The 20,919-nt window shown below is 38.3% G+C and overlaps 1 protein-coding gene across 3 annotated transcripts in view; it reads left to right on the top strand.

Moving 5' to 3' along the window:
- PRDM2 (PR/SET domain 2) overlaps nt 1-20,919 on the top strand; it is a 200,766-nt gene that overhangs the window by 65,373 nt on the left and 114,474 nt on the right. For all 3 annotated transcript variants that reach the window (XM_020973482.2, XM_020973451.2, XM_020973473.2), the window contains exon 6: nt 10,285-10,411. In XM_020973482.2, the coding sequence (XP_020829141.1) occupies nt 10,285-10,411 (127 nt within the window). The remainder of the gene's footprint in view (nt 1-10,284; nt 10,412-20,919) is intronic.

Genomic DNA, 20,919 nt, shown 5'->3' with positions numbered 1-20,919 from the left:
TTCTAGAGAATAGGGATGATTTCATTTTTTATCTTTGAATCCCTAGTGCCAGGAATGTACTACATGCTTAGTAAATGCTTGTTGATTGATTAGTATATAACAGAACATTCTTAGCAGCACTCTGGGGTAGCAAAAACTTGAAGTAAAGCAAATGTCCCTCATCTGGGGTATGGCTGAACAAATTGTGGCATCTGAATGTAATAGAATGTTATTATGACTTAAGAAATGAGGAATACATTCAGAGATGCTACTGAAGCCTCTGTGAATTGCTGCAGTACTGTGTAACTTAAACCAAGAGAGCATCACTACAGGATTTCATCAGAATCCAGGTCCGTGAGGCCTCATGATGAAACTAACCTTTTCTTACCTGGAGAGAGGAAGTTATAGAACATTTTTAAAGCAGTATCAAAACGCCTGCCAAAAAAGCCCAAGTAGCATAATAGTTTTCAATACTTCTTTAAGCCTCTTCACCTTCTGGGGCCATTAAATATAGACATTTCTTTATTTAGCAGTATTAGTCATAAAGAGAATATCATTCATTTACTTACATTGCCTTACAAAGTCATAGCTATGCTCCATGTGAAAGTTACCCGGTCACATCAGTTGAAAATGTTGGATGAGAACTAGCTTCAGTCTGGTGGTTTACGTCCCAAGGGGGTTCGTTTTTCTTTGGCGGGATGGGCTTCCTCGATTATTAAGAGTAGCATCTGCTGTTTGATGTGCCTTTGGAAGAAGAGGTGATGAAAGTAGAAGGTCTAAGGAGTAACACCAGGGGGAGCTGTAGGGAAGTGTTAGAAGCTGCCGTACACAGGGATGTGCCTTGTGACAGGGCATCTTCTCTTTGCCTGTCTACAAGTTTCTTAGGGGTTTTGATCTTTGCTTATAACCAGAAAGCACATTTATTTCATGCATTAAAAACAACAACAACAGAAGCAAGCCTTTTCATTGGAAAAGGATCATAGGATTGTAGATGCTTGTTACAGAATGCTTAGAACATTTCACTACCTCTTCATGCCATTATGTCCTTGCCACATGCATGTTTTATAAATAAGTTATAAGCCGTGTTATCTGTGTGTGCTGATAAGTATTTGTGCCACTTTAAAATATTTTAAAGTTATAAACATGATATTTACAACACTAAAAAGAACCACCATTTCCAAGAGAATCACATGTGAGAGTAATCTTGGGCCTGAACCCCAAAATTTATGTCATGTTTATCTTGCTAAGGAGAGAACAAAAGCATAATAACACACCATGTATTTGTTTCATTTCATCCTTCTGGTTGGTTTAGTGATAATTCTTATCTTATATATCACTGTCATTTACATTTTTCATCCTCAGTATTAAATGTTGACTATAGGACATTTTCAAAAGAATGCTGAACAAAGCAAAAGACAAAGTCTCTACCTTCTGGAATTATGGGTTTTTTTAAATGAAATATCTGAAAAAAAATGATGCAGTACATCTTCGCAGAGGATATAAACAAAAGTATATAAAGATCCATACACTTTAAAAGGTATATAATTAAAATAAAAAAAACCTTTTTATTCCCTTTTGTTTTCACACCAGTATTTTCCTTTAAATGAGTCCTTTCTTCCTTGACCCATCCCCCTTTCCTCTTATTTCATTCCTCTAGTCCCTTTTTGATTGCCCCGTGGAAACCTTTCTTTATAACACAAAACATTACAGGAAGATCAGCCAAGGGTAGCCTTCTCTGACTGGGCCACATTCCACATCCATTGTGTCCCACCTCTCTACTGAAAGGAGGAAGTGTGTTTCATCATCAGCTCTCTAGGCCAGTTGTTTATTAGGGTTCTTCAATGTGGCACTGCCTTTCAGTGTTGTTTTTGTTATTGTTGTGTTTGTGTATGTTCTGGTTCTGCTTCGTTGGTGCTGTGTCAGTTCATAGAAATCATTGCATGGGTATGAACTCCTGATGTTTGTAGCTTCCGATGGTGTAATCATATTCCGTTAAAGTCAAAAGCCACATGCTTATTAATCATTTTTTCATTTGATCTGCTACCACTTGTTTCCCCCCTTTTTTTGCCACCTGAAAAGTGCTTCTACAAATATTTTGTGGCTGTGCCAATCCTTAGGAGGAAGCATGCGTAAAAGTTGAATTTCCAGCCTGGTAGAAGCTACCAAAGCTGTGCCTCACTGACTGGGTGTTCGTGATCTCAGCGCCTGGAGCTTTTAACATCCCATAATATCCACAAACAGGTTATTTTCTTCAGACATTTTCAAGTATTGACTGTTTTGGTTGCTACTAGTTTTTTGCTCACACAAAGTAACCATTTATAAATAGACAAAAAATGCCCCCTTTTCATGTTATATTTAAGCTAGAGTCGCTGTGATGAGATCATTGTGTCAAAGGGTATGATCCATTTTTCACTCTTACACTATATTGTCAGATTATTCTGTAAGAAGGTATCACTAATCTGTGCCAAATATTATGACTGCTTATTTCCCTGCTTCCCTGTTAATATTGATTCTTGATTTTATTTTATTTTTTGGCGTCCCCTAACCTATTTTTAGCCTGTTTTATTTTGTTTTCTCTTGTTTTTAATTTTATTTTTAAAATTCTGTCTTATTGATGCCTTTTGTTGTCATATTGGTCATTTCACACCTCCAGTGCCTTCTAGATCTGTCTCTCTCTTTTTCAGAAAAACAAAAGCATCCAATATAGTTACTGTCTCTGCCTCAGTATATAACATTTTCTCTTGGAAGTTTTTCATTTCTTGTCATGGAAGGTCTAAATATGTTTTATCTCTTCTCCAGGACTTTATTGGTTTTTCAGTTAGAGTTCAGTTTCATTTTAGGTATTTTTCCATTTACATTGTTGTATACACCTCCCCTCCGAAGACTTCTCCTTGCCCTCCAACCCCATTCATAGAATTTTGGCTTGTTGTTACAGCCAAGAACTCAAAAAATAGTATGTTCTTGTCATACTATATCAGTAGGTATAAAAATAAGCAATAGCTTAAAAAAATTAAGGCATAATGGATATAATGGAAAATTATATAGCAAGACATGTATATGTAAACATACAAGATATTTACATACACCTGTGTTTCTGTATATTTTTCTCTGTCTCTATCATTATTTCTATAAAGCCTTTGTTTTCATTTGTCTTCCTTGGGGTTTATGCCCCATAGTGGGATTATGGGTCAAAGAGCTCATTCATTTTTCTTGCATAATTCCAAACTGTAATCCCAATTGTGTGAACCACTTTACAAGTTAACAGTAGTATATCATAAAGATTTTAAGGTTCGAGAATGTTGTAAGATACACCTAGCTGCTGTTAGCTAAATGTGATAAGTCACATTCTCTCTCCCTGTCTTCCTTCTTCCCTCTCAATATATAATATATAGCATGCCTTTTTTATCTCATATTTTTCTTCTAGATATATTTTTCATGGTATAAGCCAAGTTTCTGACTTTGAAAGAAGGAGACTGGCTTTATGCTCAGTTCTCTCTCCCATGAACCCCCATCTACTCCCATCTACCCATTTAGATCTTTGGTATCAAACAGAAAGGGGCAACTAATCTGTACATAAGGATCTCTAAAGCTGCATATTTATTGACTTAGTTTTAAAATGTGACATTGTTTAATGTTTCATTAGATTTTCATTTCCTTTATTAAATATTTCCCAAATTACATTTGAATCTGGTTCCAGCTGTACTCTGGAGTGCTATGGGCCACCTACAGTCTGCTGGCCCTGTGTTTGACACCTCTGGTTTAGATGATATAGTAAATAGGTTGACTCAGATGAGCTTTTTTTCTTGGTGTTGCTATTTGATGCAATATAGTAGTTGTTTGAACTGAGGGAGGCCATACTAGTAATAGTATAGGTATCTAACCTTTACTTTTATTAGAGAAAAAGAATGTATTAGCCTAGTTTTTTTTTTAATCAGAAATATCTTAGTATTTACAAAATTGGAAGTATTATATCCCCCAGGAGACTATTAGAAGGCTATGTTATGTACAGCTCTGAACTTCAGAGAGCAAATAATGTTGCCTTTCGTTTAGGTAGGATAAAAAAAAGGAGTGAAAGAGTTGTGATAAATGGAAGAAGTATTGCTTATATTTGTGAAACTGTGTTGCTGTAGGAAAACATCAGCTAATATAAATAGCGTGAGCCATCATTAGGTGTTTTTGTGGTCCTTTGCCTTTTAAAAACTTTGGCTTTGTGTGTGCATTGTATTTGCTGGGGTTTTTTTTTATTATTTGTTCTCAAATAAGACCAGAAATGGTTCTGCTTTCCTATTTTTCAGATTTGTTATAGGAATTATTTGCTTAAATGCTAAGGAGATACAGATAACCCCTTGGATTTAGGAATAGAAGACACAGTAATATTGCTTTCACATATATTATTATTATTTTCCAGTCTGCCTTAAAGTGTGTGTGTGTGTGTGTGTGTGTGTGTGTGTGTGTGCTTCCACCCCTCTACTGGTTAGATAGGCCATCCACACTTCATTCTAGAGTAGCTGTCCATTATATAGGAAGAAGTTGTACAGTGTTCTGAATTAATCAGGTTGGCCATTGTACATCTTTACCTTATACATCTTGAAATTTTACATTAGGTGCTTTCAGATAAAAAACAACTCTTGTACTTTTTTACATAAAGTTTTAGTATGAGGGTGGTATTTTGGAAAATAAGAGCTCTCAATCTAAAGTATAGAAACTATATTATTCTGTGTTACCAAAACTGTAATCACAGTGTAGCACTTTCTAGAAGTTTATAGCAGAATAGAGCCCTAAAATAAACTATTTGTTCTGTGAGTACACTAATAAGTAATATTTTAATTTACAAAGTACTTGTATTGAAATAACTCTTTGAAAGAAATAATATAAGCAGTATTGTCTTCATTTTACAGATGAAGAAACTCGGCTTAAATGACTTACCCATGTATGGCTTGTAGGTGTTGAACCTACAGTCAATAAACATTAGAGCTGAAAAGAACCTTGGAAAAACTAATGGATTTGTAGCTTATGGATATGGATATGAACCCTGAAAATGTGTTTGTTACCTTTGTGATCTTGGACAAGTCAATTACCCTTTTAGGTTCCTTCCTTATCTGTTAAGTGAGAGATCAAAGAAAGTAGAGGACTTGGGTTGCTGGAACAAGGTTGATGACTGGTTTTGAGAAGCAGAACTACTCAACTGTTGTTTTGCTTTTGTGTTCTTTATCATAGAGAATGAATGATCTATCTTTATACTAATTTGGACAGAACACAAATGACACAGGTAGTTTCTAGCTGTCCTTGATAAGTCATTTGGTTCAGATAAGCTTCATCCTAGGATATTCAAAGTGCAGGACTATTACATGTAATTGGCAAGTTGCTTTTATTTCTGAAAATTTTTGGAAATTGAAGACATGCCACAGGATGGGAGAAGGGGAAGATGCCCCTTTTCCAAAAATGAGGCAGGGGGTAGAACTGAAGTAGGTAGAAAGAAGAGTGGATCCTGCCAATGATAGGATAATGAGCTTGAGCTTAATCTTGGCAAAACTGTAAAATGTATTATAAAAGGGATTGATGGATACCTAGAAAAGGAAGGAATGATCACAAAGGCCAGGTTGTCTTCCTCAGGGACAGATTTTGCCAGGCTAGCCTTACTTTTTGGACCCTTTTTTTAGGGGTAAGGAGGCTGTTGAATACGAACTTTCTTTAGATTTTTAACAAAGCCATTGACAAAGTCACATCATATGCTTGTGGATAGGATGGGGAAGTAGTCCTTAAACCGGCACAGCCATGGATTTAGAACTAGTGGTATGAGCAGATATAAAGAAGATCTGTATTGGAGTGCCTCAGGGATCTGTGCCTGGTTTATTGCTCTTTAACCTGTTTATCAGTGATTTGTATGAAGACATAGATTTTATTATTCATCATATTTGCAGATAACATAGAATTGGGGGGTGGGGTGGGTAGCTAACACAATGAATGACAGGATCTAAAAGTCTTAATTTGGGTTGAGTCTACTAAGGTGAAATTGAATAGGGATAAAGGCAGTCTTACTCGGGTTCAGAAATCTAGTCTTACATGCAATAGTTAGGGGAAATTTCATGTTAGCAAAATTAATAACACCTGCTGCATGCCAGACACTGAACATACAGAGAAAAGGCAAAAACCAGCCCTTGCTCTCAGGGGGAAGAGAACATGCAAAGAACCGTGTACACACAGGATAGACTTGATAAGCTGAAAATGATCAACAGAGGGAAAATACAATTAAGGAGGATCTGGAGAGGCTGCTTAGACAAAGTTAACTTTAAGTCAGGGAAACCAGGAATTGATGAGGAGGAAGGGAGAAAGAGCCAGGCATGGGGGACAGCCAGTGAAAATTCCCAGAGTCTAGAGATGGAGTGGTTTTTGTAAGGAACAGTAAGGAGACCAGAGTCACTGCTGGAACACTAAGAATGTAGACTAGAAACGTAGGCAGGGGTGGGGGGAGGTCATGAAGGGCTTTAAAAGCCAAACACAGGATTTTCTGTTTGATCCTGGAGGTAATAGGGAGCCACTGGAGTTTATTGAACGTGTGTGACATGATCAGATCTGCACCTTAGGAAGATCAGTTTGACCGATGAGTGGAGGCTGGATTAGAGAAGAGGATGGCACAGGATACAGGGTCTTGGGGGAATAAAAATGCTAATAATAGCTAGCATCTTAAAGTTTTCAGAACACTTTATACAAGTTATTTCATTTGATTTTCATAACCTTAGAGACTGGAAGCCGCTAGGTATCATGGTGGATTCAAGCAGTGGTGTCAGACACAAATAGAAACATCTCTTTGGGCGTATATTGACTTGGAAAAGTACAAATTAACCATGTTCTATTTTTCGTTATTTTGTTAAACATTTCCCAATTACATTTTAGTCTGATTAGGCCTCAGTGGGGAGTTCTGTAGGCATTGAGTTTGATACCTCAGGATAGAGCACAGGACCTTGAGTCAAGAAGATGTTCCATGAAGTCTCAGATACTTAATAGCTGTCAGTAAGCTTGGGCAACTCAGTTAACCCATCTACCTCAGTTTCCTCATCTGTAAGATGGGGATGAGGATAGCACCTTCCATCTAGGGTTATTGAAGATTAAATGAGATAAAATTGATAGAGCACTTTGCAAACTATATAAATGCTATATGTATTAAAAGAGATCATGGAGGCTTCTGGCCCAGTTCCTTCATTTTATAGGTGAGGAAACAGGCCCAAAGAAATTAAGTGATTTGCCCGAGTTCTCAGAGGCAGTAAGTGAAAGAAGTGAAATTTGAACCCAGGTCCAGCTAAGGTCCTCTAAGTAGAAATCTGTTGCTCTTACTACTGCATGACACTGAAGGGCCATAGTTCATATGCAAAATATGGGAGTTTTATTCACCTACAATGTCAGTATGAGTCAAAAGTGTGATATGATAGCCTAAGCAATAACACCAGTGTGATACCAGACTACATTAAGAGATGCGTTGTGTCTAGAATGAGGGAAATGATAATTCTGAAGTCAGACCACTTCTGAAGTATTTCATTCATTTCTGGGTATTACATTTCAGGAAGGATGATGATAAAATGAATAATTTCCAGAGGAGGGCATTTCTGTTGGTGAAGGGCCTTAATATAATGCCATAGCAGAATCAGGGGAAGGAAGTGGAAATGTTGAATGTGGAGAAGAGGAAAATGGCAAGGTTGGGAGGGTAGGGGATAGTTGGCTGCCTCAGTTTTTGAGGTGCTGTAATGTAGAAGAGGGATTTACATTTGTTCCAAAAGCTTCAGAGAGCCAGACCTAGGCTTGGCAGAATGAAAAAAACATATCTAACACTTAGACTTGGGTCAGAGTGGAATGGACTAAGTTGGCCTGAAGTGGGCTTCCCTTACTAAAGGTCTTCAAGCACCAAGGCTGGGTATGTCACTTACGTTTTTGAATGAATTCTTGCTTTGGCACAGATTGGAAGTGATGACCTTTTAGATTCCCTTCAGCTCAGATTCTGTGACCTAGTAATCTATTGGCAAGAAAGTTAAAGTCCTAAAGAATTCAGGCAGTTACTTATGGCCACCAGCTAGTGACTACCAGGGATTTAAACCGAAGTTTCTTGGCTCCCAAATTCAGACTTCTTTCTTTATACCAGGCTGCCTCCAAGTCTTCTGATTGATTCCAAATGTGTTCATCCTATTATCACTCTATTCAGTATTCAGCCCATAAGCATTTCTTAGGTGCTCCCTAAATGCTAGGTGCTGGGAATCTAAAGACAAAAGCAGATAATCTCAACCCTCAAGTAGTTTATCTTCTTTTGGAATAGAATCCTAGGGGTGTAGAAATTGCTTGCCATTTGTGCCACCTCTGATAAGTTAGAGATTGTTTTTGAGTTTTGAGAAAGGAAAATAACTTCCTTAACCTTCTTTACTTCCCATTTTTCACCTAGGCCTTGCAGATGTTTATTTAACCTTGTATATATTTTTTAGTTTTTTTCCCCCATATCCCCTATTAGTGTACCGTATTCGTTAAACATGCCAACAAACAAGAAGACAAATATTTTGAAGTTACATTGCCATGGAACAGCTTAGTTTATGGGTAAGAAGTGCTTGTGTCTGGAATGTATTAGTTATGGGAATGTTAAAAAGTAACTTTTTAAATACCAACTTTAACTATTGATGAAGTCTAAAGATTCATTTGAGTTTCTTGGTCTAAATTTAATTGGTTCCAAACAAGAAAAAACAGATCAATATATTACCACACAGGAGAAATTTTACATTGGTCCAAAGACTTCGAAATAAAATCTTTTTGGTTTTACCTATCTTTTGGGGTTGGGTGGCATTTTTTTTTTTGTGAGGGGGATGCAGTAGAGAATAAAGGAATTTCAGTCAAAACTGGTATTTTTTTTTCCGTCTTAAAAGGATCAGATTCTCCATGTAATGAGTTTGTATGTGATATTTTTTCAAAGTTCAAAATTTTTCTCTCATACTTTTTATACTGACATTTAAGTATTAAAATGTCTATGTGTAATTACTATTTTAATAGGTACATGCTAGCTATTTACACTTTCCACCTTGAATTAAGTTATAATTTTGATATGGTACATAGGAACAAAACATTAAAATAATTGTCCTGTTATTGAGTGTTTCACTAGCAGTATTAAAATGTCATATTAATAAAACTACAACTTATGTACTTGTGATGTCTCTGTCTCTTTTTAGTATGGCTGTGTGTTATAAATAGTAGTGCATTTATAAATGGAATGGCACATATACTTTTGTCATTATTATTAATTGGCATTTCTCTTAAACATGCTTCTGTGCTTTCATCTGTGCTCTCTTCCTTTTAATCTTTTTAAAAATATGCAGTATTATTAAGCTGAATTTCCCAAGTTTGCTTTTTGAACTTTTTGGAATAGTAAACATGATTTTGTAATATGATAATTTTGATTTTTAAGCATGTGTATTATTGCTTTTAAGTTATATGTGTCCATTTGTGTGTATATAAAATAAGCAATATGTTGTTGCCTTTTAAGTTTATTTAATTTTCAGTCTCCTTTGTGGTCTGTCAGGTTGAACCCCATTTTTAATCAATGGGACTTTACAATAAAATATGGGAAGAAATGTTGAGCCTTTTTGAAATCTGACAGCCCTTCAGGAATTAACAGCTGCCCAGCTCCAAACAGCTCCCAATACCTACCATAAATAACAAAAATTAAAAAAAAAAAAGATGGGCCTGGTTTCTTTTTGAGTGATATCCCGGACCCCCTCTCGGTTGAGCTGTGTAATCTCTCTCAATGGCAGATAGTCTCCTGCTATACGTTGTCCGGTGTCTGTTTTGCCATGGACTTGGAGCCATGAGTTCCTGTGCTTTTTCTAAAGTGCTGGATCTCCCAGCTCCCTGGGCCAGCCCAGGTAGGCAAGGCCCGTGGATCTCGTCCGGCTCTCCGAGGGGCGGGCCTCTCTCTTGGAGCAGAGCCCAGGCGTCGGTCCTCCTTCCCGCAGAGGGGCGCGCTGCTCTGAGCTACAGGGGCGGAGGCACGGCCGCTCTAGCCTCCCGGGCTCGGCTGCCGCGCCGCCGCCACTGCCGCCACTGCCGCCACCGCCGCGGGTTAAAGGGTTCTTCCTGTTTGGTTAGTCAGTGAGTGAGTGAGTGAGTGAGTGAGTGAGTGAGTGAGTGAGTTGGGAAGTCTGTGGCGAGACCCGCGTCCAGCTGTTTGTAATCGCCAGCGCCAGCTCCACGCCCTCTGGCCCGGAGCCCGGGCTGGCCCCCCCTCGCTAACAACCCTCGTCCTGATTGGTGTGGCCTGGCTCTCTGTTCTCCCTGCAGCCAATTGAGCCGGGCGAGGAGCTGCTAGTGTGGTACAATGGGGAAGACAACCCGGAGATAGCAGCTGCTATAGAGGAAGAGAGAGCCAATACCCGGAGCAAGCGGAGCTCGCCGAAAGCCAAGAAAGGTAGGGGCCGTCCGCCGCCGCCGCCGCCGCCTCCTCCCTCCTTCTCCTCCTCTCGGGGCCTCCTCCCCTCACCCCCCGGGGCCTCGTCCCGATCCAAGTCCCGAGCCTTGTCCCGCCGGCCCCGGCCCCGGGGAACGGCCGCGCACCCTGCGGGCCGGCCCGCACTGGGCGGGAGGGGGGTCGCCCGACTTAGAAACTTTTCCCCGGCGCCGGCGGGGCCCCCGCGGCCCGGCCGCCCTCCCCAGGCCGGGTGACCTTTCCGGGCTCGTCGGTCCGCCTGCTCGCCCGGCGGGCTCAGCACTTCTGACTTAAAGGGACCGCGGCGCCTGTGCTGAATCATAGGCGGCCGAGCCAGCGCCGCCCGGACGCCCGCCTGCCTCTCCGAGTCGGCTGGGGTTCTGCACTCATTCTGTGGCTTTTCTAACTTGTTACTCCGAAAATAGGTGGTGGAGAAATCAGCTGCTGCTAGGTGAGAAGAAAACAGGCCGTGGGTTGATTGTGGTACCATCCCATTTAAAAAGACAGTTTGAACTTGGAAGGGAAAAGAATGTTTTTAAAGTGTATTTTTAGAATTCCTATCATCAGCACACACGAAATAAAATGTGGTAAAGAGCGACATTTTCAGTTTTGCAGATTTTAATGGTTTTAGAAGTATTACTTCAGTGCAAGATTCTCAAGGAGTTTCTTTTTGGTCCTAAGGTGAAAGACGACAAGCCAGCTGAGAGTGTCAGACATAATTCTACTGTTGGTAAAACACAACTTATGATTTAATTTTTTCGTAAATAGTGTTAAAACTATGAATAATTGAACCTTTTAAAAGAGTTCCATTAGTTGTAGTTTTAAAAAATGAACTTGGTAGGTGTAGCAGTGCTTTTCCAGTGCACATATGGTTGAGCCTGTATTTGTTTATTTATTTCCTTTCAGGGGGGTAGAGAGAAAAATACACATAAAATTAGTAACAAGCTCTAAGGTAGGCTTTGAGGACCTCACTGCAGCAGTAATATTCTTGGAAAACAAAAACAATGTCACTTAATATCACTGACGGTGGAAATTTCCCTCATGGTTTTTTAAAAAATGTCACAGAATAGAATTATTGGACATGACATTTTGAAATAGGAGTTTAAGGTTATGGGGCACGCCCTCTTTACCCCTCTCTGTTCCACCTTGGGGGGGGGTGCCGTTTCATTTCTGCTTAGGACAATTTTTCCATTGGATGTTTCATATGATGACCCACTTGAGATATTGCTGAAGCGTTTATTTGGAGTATTAATGTGAATTTGGAGAACCTTCACAGAGGTTGAATATACATACACACGTACCTACATGATTCCTGTGTCATATAAGCTTGACCATTTTATGTAAAAATAAATTTTCTTATCTGTTGGCCAGCTTCAGCTATTAGGCGGTAATTACAGCCTTTAATAATAACATCTCAGGCATCAGATCCCTAAATATGAATTTTTGGGGGATGTCATATTGAGTGCACATTAAATATTTTCGACTACGAATCCATCTTAATTTTTAATTGCATAATTTTTGCCATTTTCCCCCATAGGATAAAGAAGGTACAGATGTTTTATCCAAAAGAAAATGAAAAGGCCAGCCTATTTCTAAGTATCATTTTTTGCCCAATAAAATTCGATGTTCATGTCATTCATTAAAACCAGGGATATGATCTCTGGGAGTAATTTTGCATATTTTGTTTTTTAATTGGAAGGACTTGTTAATCAAGGACTAAAATATTACCCAAATTCTTGTTCTTTTAAAAGTATTGGGGTTTGCTTTGCATTTCCTGAAATAATGCTTACTTTTTTATAAATTCATAATGATTTAAGTTTACCTTATTCATATGTGAAATGGCCATTACCTAGATAGCACTGTTACTAGTTTTTCTAAGTAAGTTGCTGTCTAGGTAAAACCTGTCCCACAGTGATGCCAGCTAAATGAAGCAGCTTAAATTTCACTCCTGGGTAGTCAGTTAGCAGTCCTCTATTGAGCACTTGCTGTATACCTGGCACTGTGTTGGGCCCTGAAAATAAAAGTACAGAAGTGAAACAGCCCTTCCATTCAGGAACCTACATTCTACTAGGGCAATATGGCAAAGGAATTTTAGTCTAGGCAGTTAGGGGCTTTCTGTGTAGATCCCATAGAGCAGTGAATTGTCGTGCTCTTTCCAGTAACAGAGGTAGTATTGATTATTGTTCCCAGAGAAAAAGGTGACAAGAGGGAGAGAAGTAGTATGCATGCTGTAGCAAGGCATCTGGCAGATTGCCATGTTGGTTAAGCCCCAGTATCCTGGTGGATAGTGAAAATTAATCTAACTCTTAATCTTTGAGACAGCATGGTGTAGTGAGTGTAGTGCTGGAGTAGGAGTCAAGAAGACCTGAGTGTAAATCCTACCTTTGACACTTAGTAGATCTGTGTCTATAGTCCAGTGTTGAAACTTCCCTGGGTCTCACTCCAGCTGTAAACTGAAGTTAACACTTGTACTGCTTACCTCTTAGGGTTATTGCAAGGCTCAAATAGGGTAATGTAAACCTTAAATAGGTGTGTGTGTACATGTACACACATGACATTTGTGTGTGACATGTGACAATATGTACATATATAATACATATATTCACACATGTCACTTGTTAAGGTTTCTTTTTGTGGCAGCTACTGTATGCACAGCTGTGCACTGAATATGATACCTTTAAGAATTCATCAGCCTTGTAGGCTAGGCTAGAATGGATATTCTGAGTGATGCAGATCCAAAGTGGACAATTCATACTTCATTCTTCTGACCAGTGATTGTGAAGAGTACAATTTTGCTTTGGTCCAAAGAGATGGTATAAGTATATATCAGATGTTCTTTAGAATCTTAACTTTGAATCTTATCTTTTGGATGATGGTATTTAAAATATAATTAAGTGTAAAGGAGTCCCTTAAATTGGACTGATTATGATGGATTTATTGAGTGGTAGAGGTTTCATCCCCTCAATTCACAAATTGATTCCTTAGTGTTTGGTGACATAGACCATTAACTTTGGTTTGAAATGCAGGAGGACTATGGTCTATTGAATGGTTTATGGTGATGTTCATCTTAGCTTGGTTGTCCAGGAACAAAACAGCAATGCAAACCTCTAAAGAAATGTCTGGTATCCTCCTTAGAACACCTCCCTGTGTGACCTTGAGCAAGTTAAACTCCCCCGGGTCTCATTTTCTTCATCATTGAAACAAGGGAGGCACCTAGATTGCCTTTGAGATTCCTTCTAGCTCTGGATCTATGATCAAGTGATCCAGTCCAGTCAACATTTGTTTAGCACCTACTGTGTGCCAGGCACTGTTCCAAGCTCTGGGGATACAATGAATAGACAATCCCTGCCCTCAAAAAGCTTAAAATTCAAAAGAGACACCAAGAGGCACCCAGCACGGGGGCATCTTGTTCTGTGGAGCTGAAAGCAAGCAGAGCAGCAGGTGCAAAGTGGAGTGAGCCTAGAGTCCAGTTTCTGCCCTCTATAAAGGAAGGTTTTGGGAGGAGCTTGATATTGTGCCCTCCAGTCAGAGAGGAGAGGAGGCTAAGGGAGGGTGGTGTCAAATACAGCTTGAGTTAGCAGAGTGGTGGGAGTTGAGAAGGGGTGAGCTAATTCTGGGAGGGGCATCTTGTTCTGTGGAGTTGAAATCTAGCAGGGCAGTAAATACAGAATGAAGTTATCCTAATATTTTCACTCTGGAACCCATTCAGTTATATAGGGGTTACAAAATATTGCATACAGTAACATTTCATTCAGTTAGCTACTAACCTTACTTAGCTAGAACATGGCCTGAGAAGCAGGAAATAAGCAAAAAAAAAAGACTTCATAACAATCAAAAATGATGTTACAAAGTCTTCGTCCTAAAATTTTTGTACTTTACTCACAGGGGAATCTCAGGCTTGTGCTCTAAATCTATTAGGTCTTTGGTAATTTGAGTGATGAATCATGTCATTAGGAATATATACATACATACATACATACATACATACATACATACATATATAATACATATATAATATATATATAATGGGCATGGCTTGCCAAAGGAGGGTATTCCAGAATAATCAGATATTATTACAGTGACATCACTCTAGTATTAAGTGGCAGCTGACAGGGAAGAGATATGCATACATACCTCCAAATCTAGAATTCTAAAAGTGTAGTTGTCTGGAATATTATAATACATAGGAAAATAGCTTGCTTTCTTTGGTGAATGTTAGCATGGAGGAGACAGCTAGGTGACTCAGAGGATTGAGCTCTGTGCCTGGAATCAGGAGGACTTGATTTCAAATTCGGCCTCAGACACTTATTAGCTCTGTAACCCTGGGCCAGTCAGTTAACCTCTGTTAGCCTTGATCCATTGGAGCAGGAAATGGCAAACCACTCCAGTATCTTTGCCTAGAAAACCTCATGGACAGTATGGTCCACAGAGTCACAAAGAGCTGGACACAATTGAATAACAATAGCATGGAGGAATGCAAAGAGCCAGGGACTTAAAGCTGACCTAGAGGTGAATGAATGCCACTTGCTAGCTCTAGGACATGGGCAAGTCTTCTCAGTCCCTCTGAACTGGACCTCAGCTGACAGATGGACCAATAAGACTTGTAGCACTGATTCCAGAATTGTGAAGAGAGTACTGAATCAAGTTTAAAGAACTCAGGAGATGTGAGTAGTTACCATCATCAATCATCATTCCCTCCATAGATGTCCTGAGGAGGTCTTCTCATCAGTGATTTCCTTCAGAATGATGACCCGGGGCCCTCTAGGAAAAAATTAAATACTGTTCACAGTCTAAAGAGGAAAGAGAGTATGTAATATATTGTAGAAAAAATCCATTAACATTTTTTGAAAAAAGCTTCGTCACATAAGTAGAAAACTTCAGGGAAACACCTGATTCTCCAAGCTGTCAGAATGTGATGTTAACAGTAAAAAAAAAATGTAGAAAACATGGTTCTTGCCCTTTAATTAGGGAGTTAAGAATTAGTGTGAAAAATAATTAACAATACCTGGAAGTAAGTGGATAAATGTGGTATGAACATGACATTTATCGACTTAAAGAGGAGGGAGGGAGAGATTACTTTGGGCCTGAGTGTTCAGGGAAAGCTTCATGTAGGAGATGGATTTTGATTTTGATTTTTGAAGGGTGTGTAGGATTTTATTAAGTAGAGGAGAGGTTATTCTAAGTATAGGGAACAATTCAACAACAGTTATTAAGACACTCGTTTCCTTTCCTCTCCCAGCACCCCTGCCCCCCTTTTATTTACAAAGTATTTGTATTTACTTTATCTATAAAATAGACACTTAATAAATGTCTGTTGAATGCAGTAATTTTAATAAACACACAAGTTTTGTGTGCTTAGTACTATTCTGGGCATTTGGGGAGATTAAATTTGGATAACCTATAGCAAGCGTGGCTCTCTCAGTCCTCAAGTGTGGCCCTTTGACTGAATCCAAACTTCACAGAACAAATCCTCTTAATAAAGGGATTTGTCCCACAGTCTTGACCTCTTGGAACTTAGAGTCTACTATAAGTATAAGTATATTTTGTATACTAGAGTGGAGGAAATGACTTGTACTTAATTATTTGTACAGAAAATAGTGCTAAAGTTCACTAGAAATTTGCAAAGTGCTACATTTCCTATGTGGAACACAGTCTTTATTGACAGGGCAGACCAGGGCATTCTTTTTGGAAGTGGTATTGGAATTGGGCTTAGAAGGATTGGTAAGAATTTAGCAAGTGTAAGGACCTTTAGTAAAGATCTGAAGCAGAACATTGCACTGCACTGAGGGGTGAATGGTTAACCACTTTTAAAGTCAGAAAACCAAGACATTTCTTTCATACCTGCAACTGTGTTTGGAGTAACATTTGACTCTGTTCAGATTCTTGCCCATAGATAGGTCAGATAGGTCACCCTTATGTTAAGTCATTTACATAATTAAGGAATTTTTGATTGAGTGCAATTAATTCGTATAACACACGTATATATGTGTAGGTATATACACACATGTGTGTATGTGTACATATATACATATATATGTACACACATGTGTATCTATCGAGAAGTCAGTTTAATGTTCTTTTGACCTTAACAGACTATTGGCTTTTATGTCTAGCTTTTTGATCTTTAAAATATCTTCATAAGGCCACTTGTATGTTTCATTGTTTTTAAGAAAAAGAAATATTTATTTGAGAACTAGTACTTGAGTTCTAAAAAGGTAGTAACTAGAGCCAGTATCTAGCACCTCCTTGGAAGCTATCATTTGCTCTGTAGGTTGGAGCCTGATGCCATATAGAATGAAATCTATTTCTTGCTATTTTTAGTGTCTTAGTGCTTAGCACTGGGCAAAAACCTACATGTGACTATAAAAATGACTTTGTTTTTTTAAATTGTTTTTCTTCCTAGGGAGGCATTTTATAGTTTTTGGCTAGGCAGTTGGGGTTAAGTGACTTGCCCAAGGTCACACAACTAGTAAGTATCAAGTGTCTGAGGTCTTGTCTGAACTCAGGTCCTTCTGACTCCAGGGCCAGTGCTCTATTCCCTGTGCCACCTAGCTGCCCCTAGGGAGGCGTTTTAGCATTTTGTATGGGGAAAGAGTAATGAATTTGGAGTTAGAATGCCAGTGTTCAAAGCCAGTTTCTCATCAGCCAGCTATGTCACTTAATCTCTCAGAGCCTCAGTTTTCTCACTTGTAAAATGGGGATAGTGATACTTACATAATCTACCTTCCAGGATTTTTTTTGAGAGAAGCACTTTGCAAACCTTAAAGTACTATGTAACTGTAAGTTGTAACTTAATATGCATTGGACTGATTGTACCCTACAGAAAATATGTTGGAAGAACTCTTAGTTGTATTAATTCTCTTTTGATAATGAAGTTTTAGATTTAGAACCTTGAGGGGAGACTTGTCATCTTTCACCCAGAAAAGTTTCTTGTATTAATTTGAAATTGTGCTATGATTAACAATTTGTGATTCTGTATTCTAATTTTCTGTTCCTCACTAGTTGTGTGATGGTTGGCAAGTCAATTCACCTTGATTTCTTTATCTGTAAAATTTGGGAGTTGGATTAGATTATTCCTAGGTCCCTTTCATTTTTAAATCTTTTGATCTTGATTGAGATAATTTAAATTGTTAAGCTAGATTTTCCTGTTATACTGGATTAGAAATAATTTCATATGAGAATCTTGTCACCCATTGAAGATTTTAATTGCCTGTCATTTAAATTTCTTTCCCTTCATGACTTGTTATGTCTTCTCATCATTTTACCATCCTCTTTCCTACTATATTTGCAACCAACCCCCCCCCCCATTTACCTTACCTATCTATTCAAAGTAAAGAAGGCAGTTTCCCTCTGCTACAAACAGCAGTGATGAAGGTGGCAAGCGTAGTTCTATTTAAAGTTAAATAACACATTTAATAGATGGAGAGAACAGCTGAGCTGTAGTGGAGCTGGCTCCTGCTGACCTTTCCTGACTATTTCAGGCCACATGGCCCATGCAGAATGGCAGATTGGCCAAATGCCAGGAGATGGGGCTAGAAGGAGTTCTATGTAGTGACCAGACTAGCCACTCTGGCACCATAAGAAACCCCACCCTTGGAAGCCACAGTCCCCCAAACCTGCTTGGTATTGACTCTAGCAACCAATGCAGATATATTATAGTTGTTATAAGTGTAAAATTAATGTAGATAATATATGTTCATATATCTTTATGTGAACATGCTAGCTAGGGCTATCACTGCCAGAGTATGACTGGCCTGAAATCCTTTACAAGTTAGGTATGAGTAGAATTTATTCTGGCTTGTTCATTCTTCCAATCTCTATCTTCATTTTTGCCTCCTGGACCACTGTCTCTGTGACATCTTTAGTAAAAATTCAGCACATTGTCTGTCATGCCTGGTTTATCTATTTGCTCCTGTTGTGGGAGTCTGGATTTTAGAACTCAATATAATTTTTATTAAAATAATCCCTTTTTGCTCATTCTCAGCAGTATGAATCAAGGACTATTATTGATCTTTAATTCTAGCTCCGTTACTAACTTGTTCTGCTCTGCAAGGACAAAATACTTAATGTCTTTGCATCTCATCTTAGTGGACTCTTTAAGTCAAAACAGTGCTTGGTATCCTGCTTCACAGAAGTGCTGTTTGAATTAATTTAAAATAGTAAGGTGATTTGCAGATACTTACATTATCTTTCAGTGATTGAAATTGTTTAATGAAAACCCTGGGTTTTGCTGTCACTTGAAACATTTTAACATGTAGTGGTTGACCTGATTATTTTGTTATGTAGCATTGAAGAACTGTGTGCTTATAAATTAAAGTCTACAATGAAGATTTACCAAATCCCTCCAAACTAACAGTAAGATGTGCCCAAGTATGGAGAGCAACTTATTTCAGGGCTTTCTTTCCAAAAAGGGGAAATTGAGTTTTTAGAAAGTAAATAAAGACTTGCCACCATTCACAACTGCAGTGAAGTCAGTATGTCTTAGTTAATAAAAAGTCTTAAATTTAACAAGAGTTTTAAAATGTTTAACTCATGATAACTATTGTTGAGTCATTTTCAGTCATATCTGACTCTTTTGGGTCATTTTCATTTGGATCATTCATTCACTTTCATTTGGGATTTTCTTGGTAAAGATACTGGAGTGGTTTGCCATTTCCTTCTCCAGTTCATTTCACATATAAGAAAACTAAAGCAAACAGGGTTAAGTGATTTGCCCAGGATTACATAGCTACTGAGTGTCCGAGACTGGATTTGAGCTCACGAAGATGAGTTTTCCTTACCTTAGGCTGGGTACTCTTATCCACTGTACCACCAAGCTGCTCTTGATAATTACTTTTGACTATTTATAAGTCTGTCATTTCATTAGAATGGGTGTTTCCACTCACCTTTATTAATATTGACCATAGTGAATCCCTACCTTCTCATCCTTAGTGATTCTTTTCTCTTCCTGGTTAGGTGCTGGGTCTTTAAAGGATTCACCACGGTTGTGGGGTTCTTTTACTGTTTTGTGGGTACCAACATAGCCATTCATCTCATCTTTTGTCATTCATGATTTACTTGTTTTCTTCACATGCCCTAGGATCTCTGAAGTTAATTTTTTTTAAATGATTAGTTTTATTTTTTCCATTTAGCAAAGCATTTTTCTCTACCTGTTCTCCATTAAATGACAGCAAAAAAGAAAACCCTCAACAATTATGCATAGTCATGTAAAACAATTCCCACAGTGTCCATGTCCACAAATGTATGTGTATATTCTGCATTTTGAATCTGTCAACTCTCTCTCAGCAGGTGGATAGTGTGCTTCATTTAAGTTTTTTTAAAACTACTTCAGCAATCTGCATCGATCCATGAAATGGACTGTTTTTAGTAGCTTTTAGAAATTAACTTAATTGCTTTTTAATTCAAAAGGTTCTTTTTCTAATATGATTTCATGTATGTGTTTTTTTTTTTAAAGCTGTCAATCAGGCCTTCCTGGTCTCTAGGTGAGTGAGGTTCCACTTGGCAGTTTGCATACAGTTTTAAAGTTTTAAGTTATTGTGAGAAAGATAGGTGTTGAGATATGGAGAGATCCCAGAAACCCCTGGCATCAGAGTCAGGAGATCTTGTTTCACTCCTTGGCCCTGCCTGCTAACTGTGCCACTTCATGAGAGTCACTTGAGGGCTTTGGGCTCTTTGGGCCATCTGTAGGATGAATCATTCCAACTCTGAAATTCTGTAATTTTACGGATGAAAGCCACTATAATTTTATTGTTAAAATTAATGAAAATCACAAATGCACCATTTTTTCTGCATCTTTAGGTTCAAGTTTGGATACCTGGGGAATTTACATTCATTTAAATACGTGTGGGTCCCTCGTTTTTGTTTCTATTTGCATTCACATATATACTTAGGATTTGGAATTTCAAATAGAATGCTTTGGAATCTTGGTTTTGGGGTCCAGAATAGCTTTTGTTTTTTTCAAATGTTCTGTAGTTTGAGCTTTATATATATCAGTTAAGGAGTTTCTATACAATGTAAAGAAAATATATGATACTGTGGTTATCCCATGGTCAAATGTTAATAATACAGAAAATATGATTTTTCTGTTGTGCAAATTAGCATTTTTAATGCTTTATAATAATTCAGGGCTGCTTAGCCAAATATCTAAATTATTGAGATATAGTGATCTTCTGGTGATGTATGATACATTACTAGTTCAGCCCTTTTAAATCAAAGTGTGAAAATGAATTTTCTATTCCCATAAGATGCTCTGATTCCTCAAGGTGCCCTAATAACATATGTAAAACCATCCTGCTGAAAATAGTGGTGTTTACATTAATTATTTTCTACTATCTATTTGCTTCAATTTTGTGATGAAGTTATATTCTCTAACCTTTCATAGGTTAGAGTGAACTAGCTGAAACAATAAATTTCCTATGTTTTATTAGCTTCATCAAATTAGCCAACTGTATGGTCTCTTGGCCTGGGTTTGTTGTTCTATTTGACTGTAT

Source organism: Phascolarctos cinereus, unplaced genomic scaffold (genome assembly GCF_003287225.1).
Source record: "Phascolarctos cinereus isolate Bilbo 61053 unplaced genomic scaffold, phaCin_HiC Scaffold_726;HRSCAF=1367, whole genome shotgun sequence".
NCBI lineage: Eukaryota > Metazoa > Chordata > Mammalia > Diprotodontia > Phascolarctidae > Phascolarctos > Phascolarctos cinereus.
This window is presented reverse-complemented; position numbering and strand designations above follow the sequence as displayed.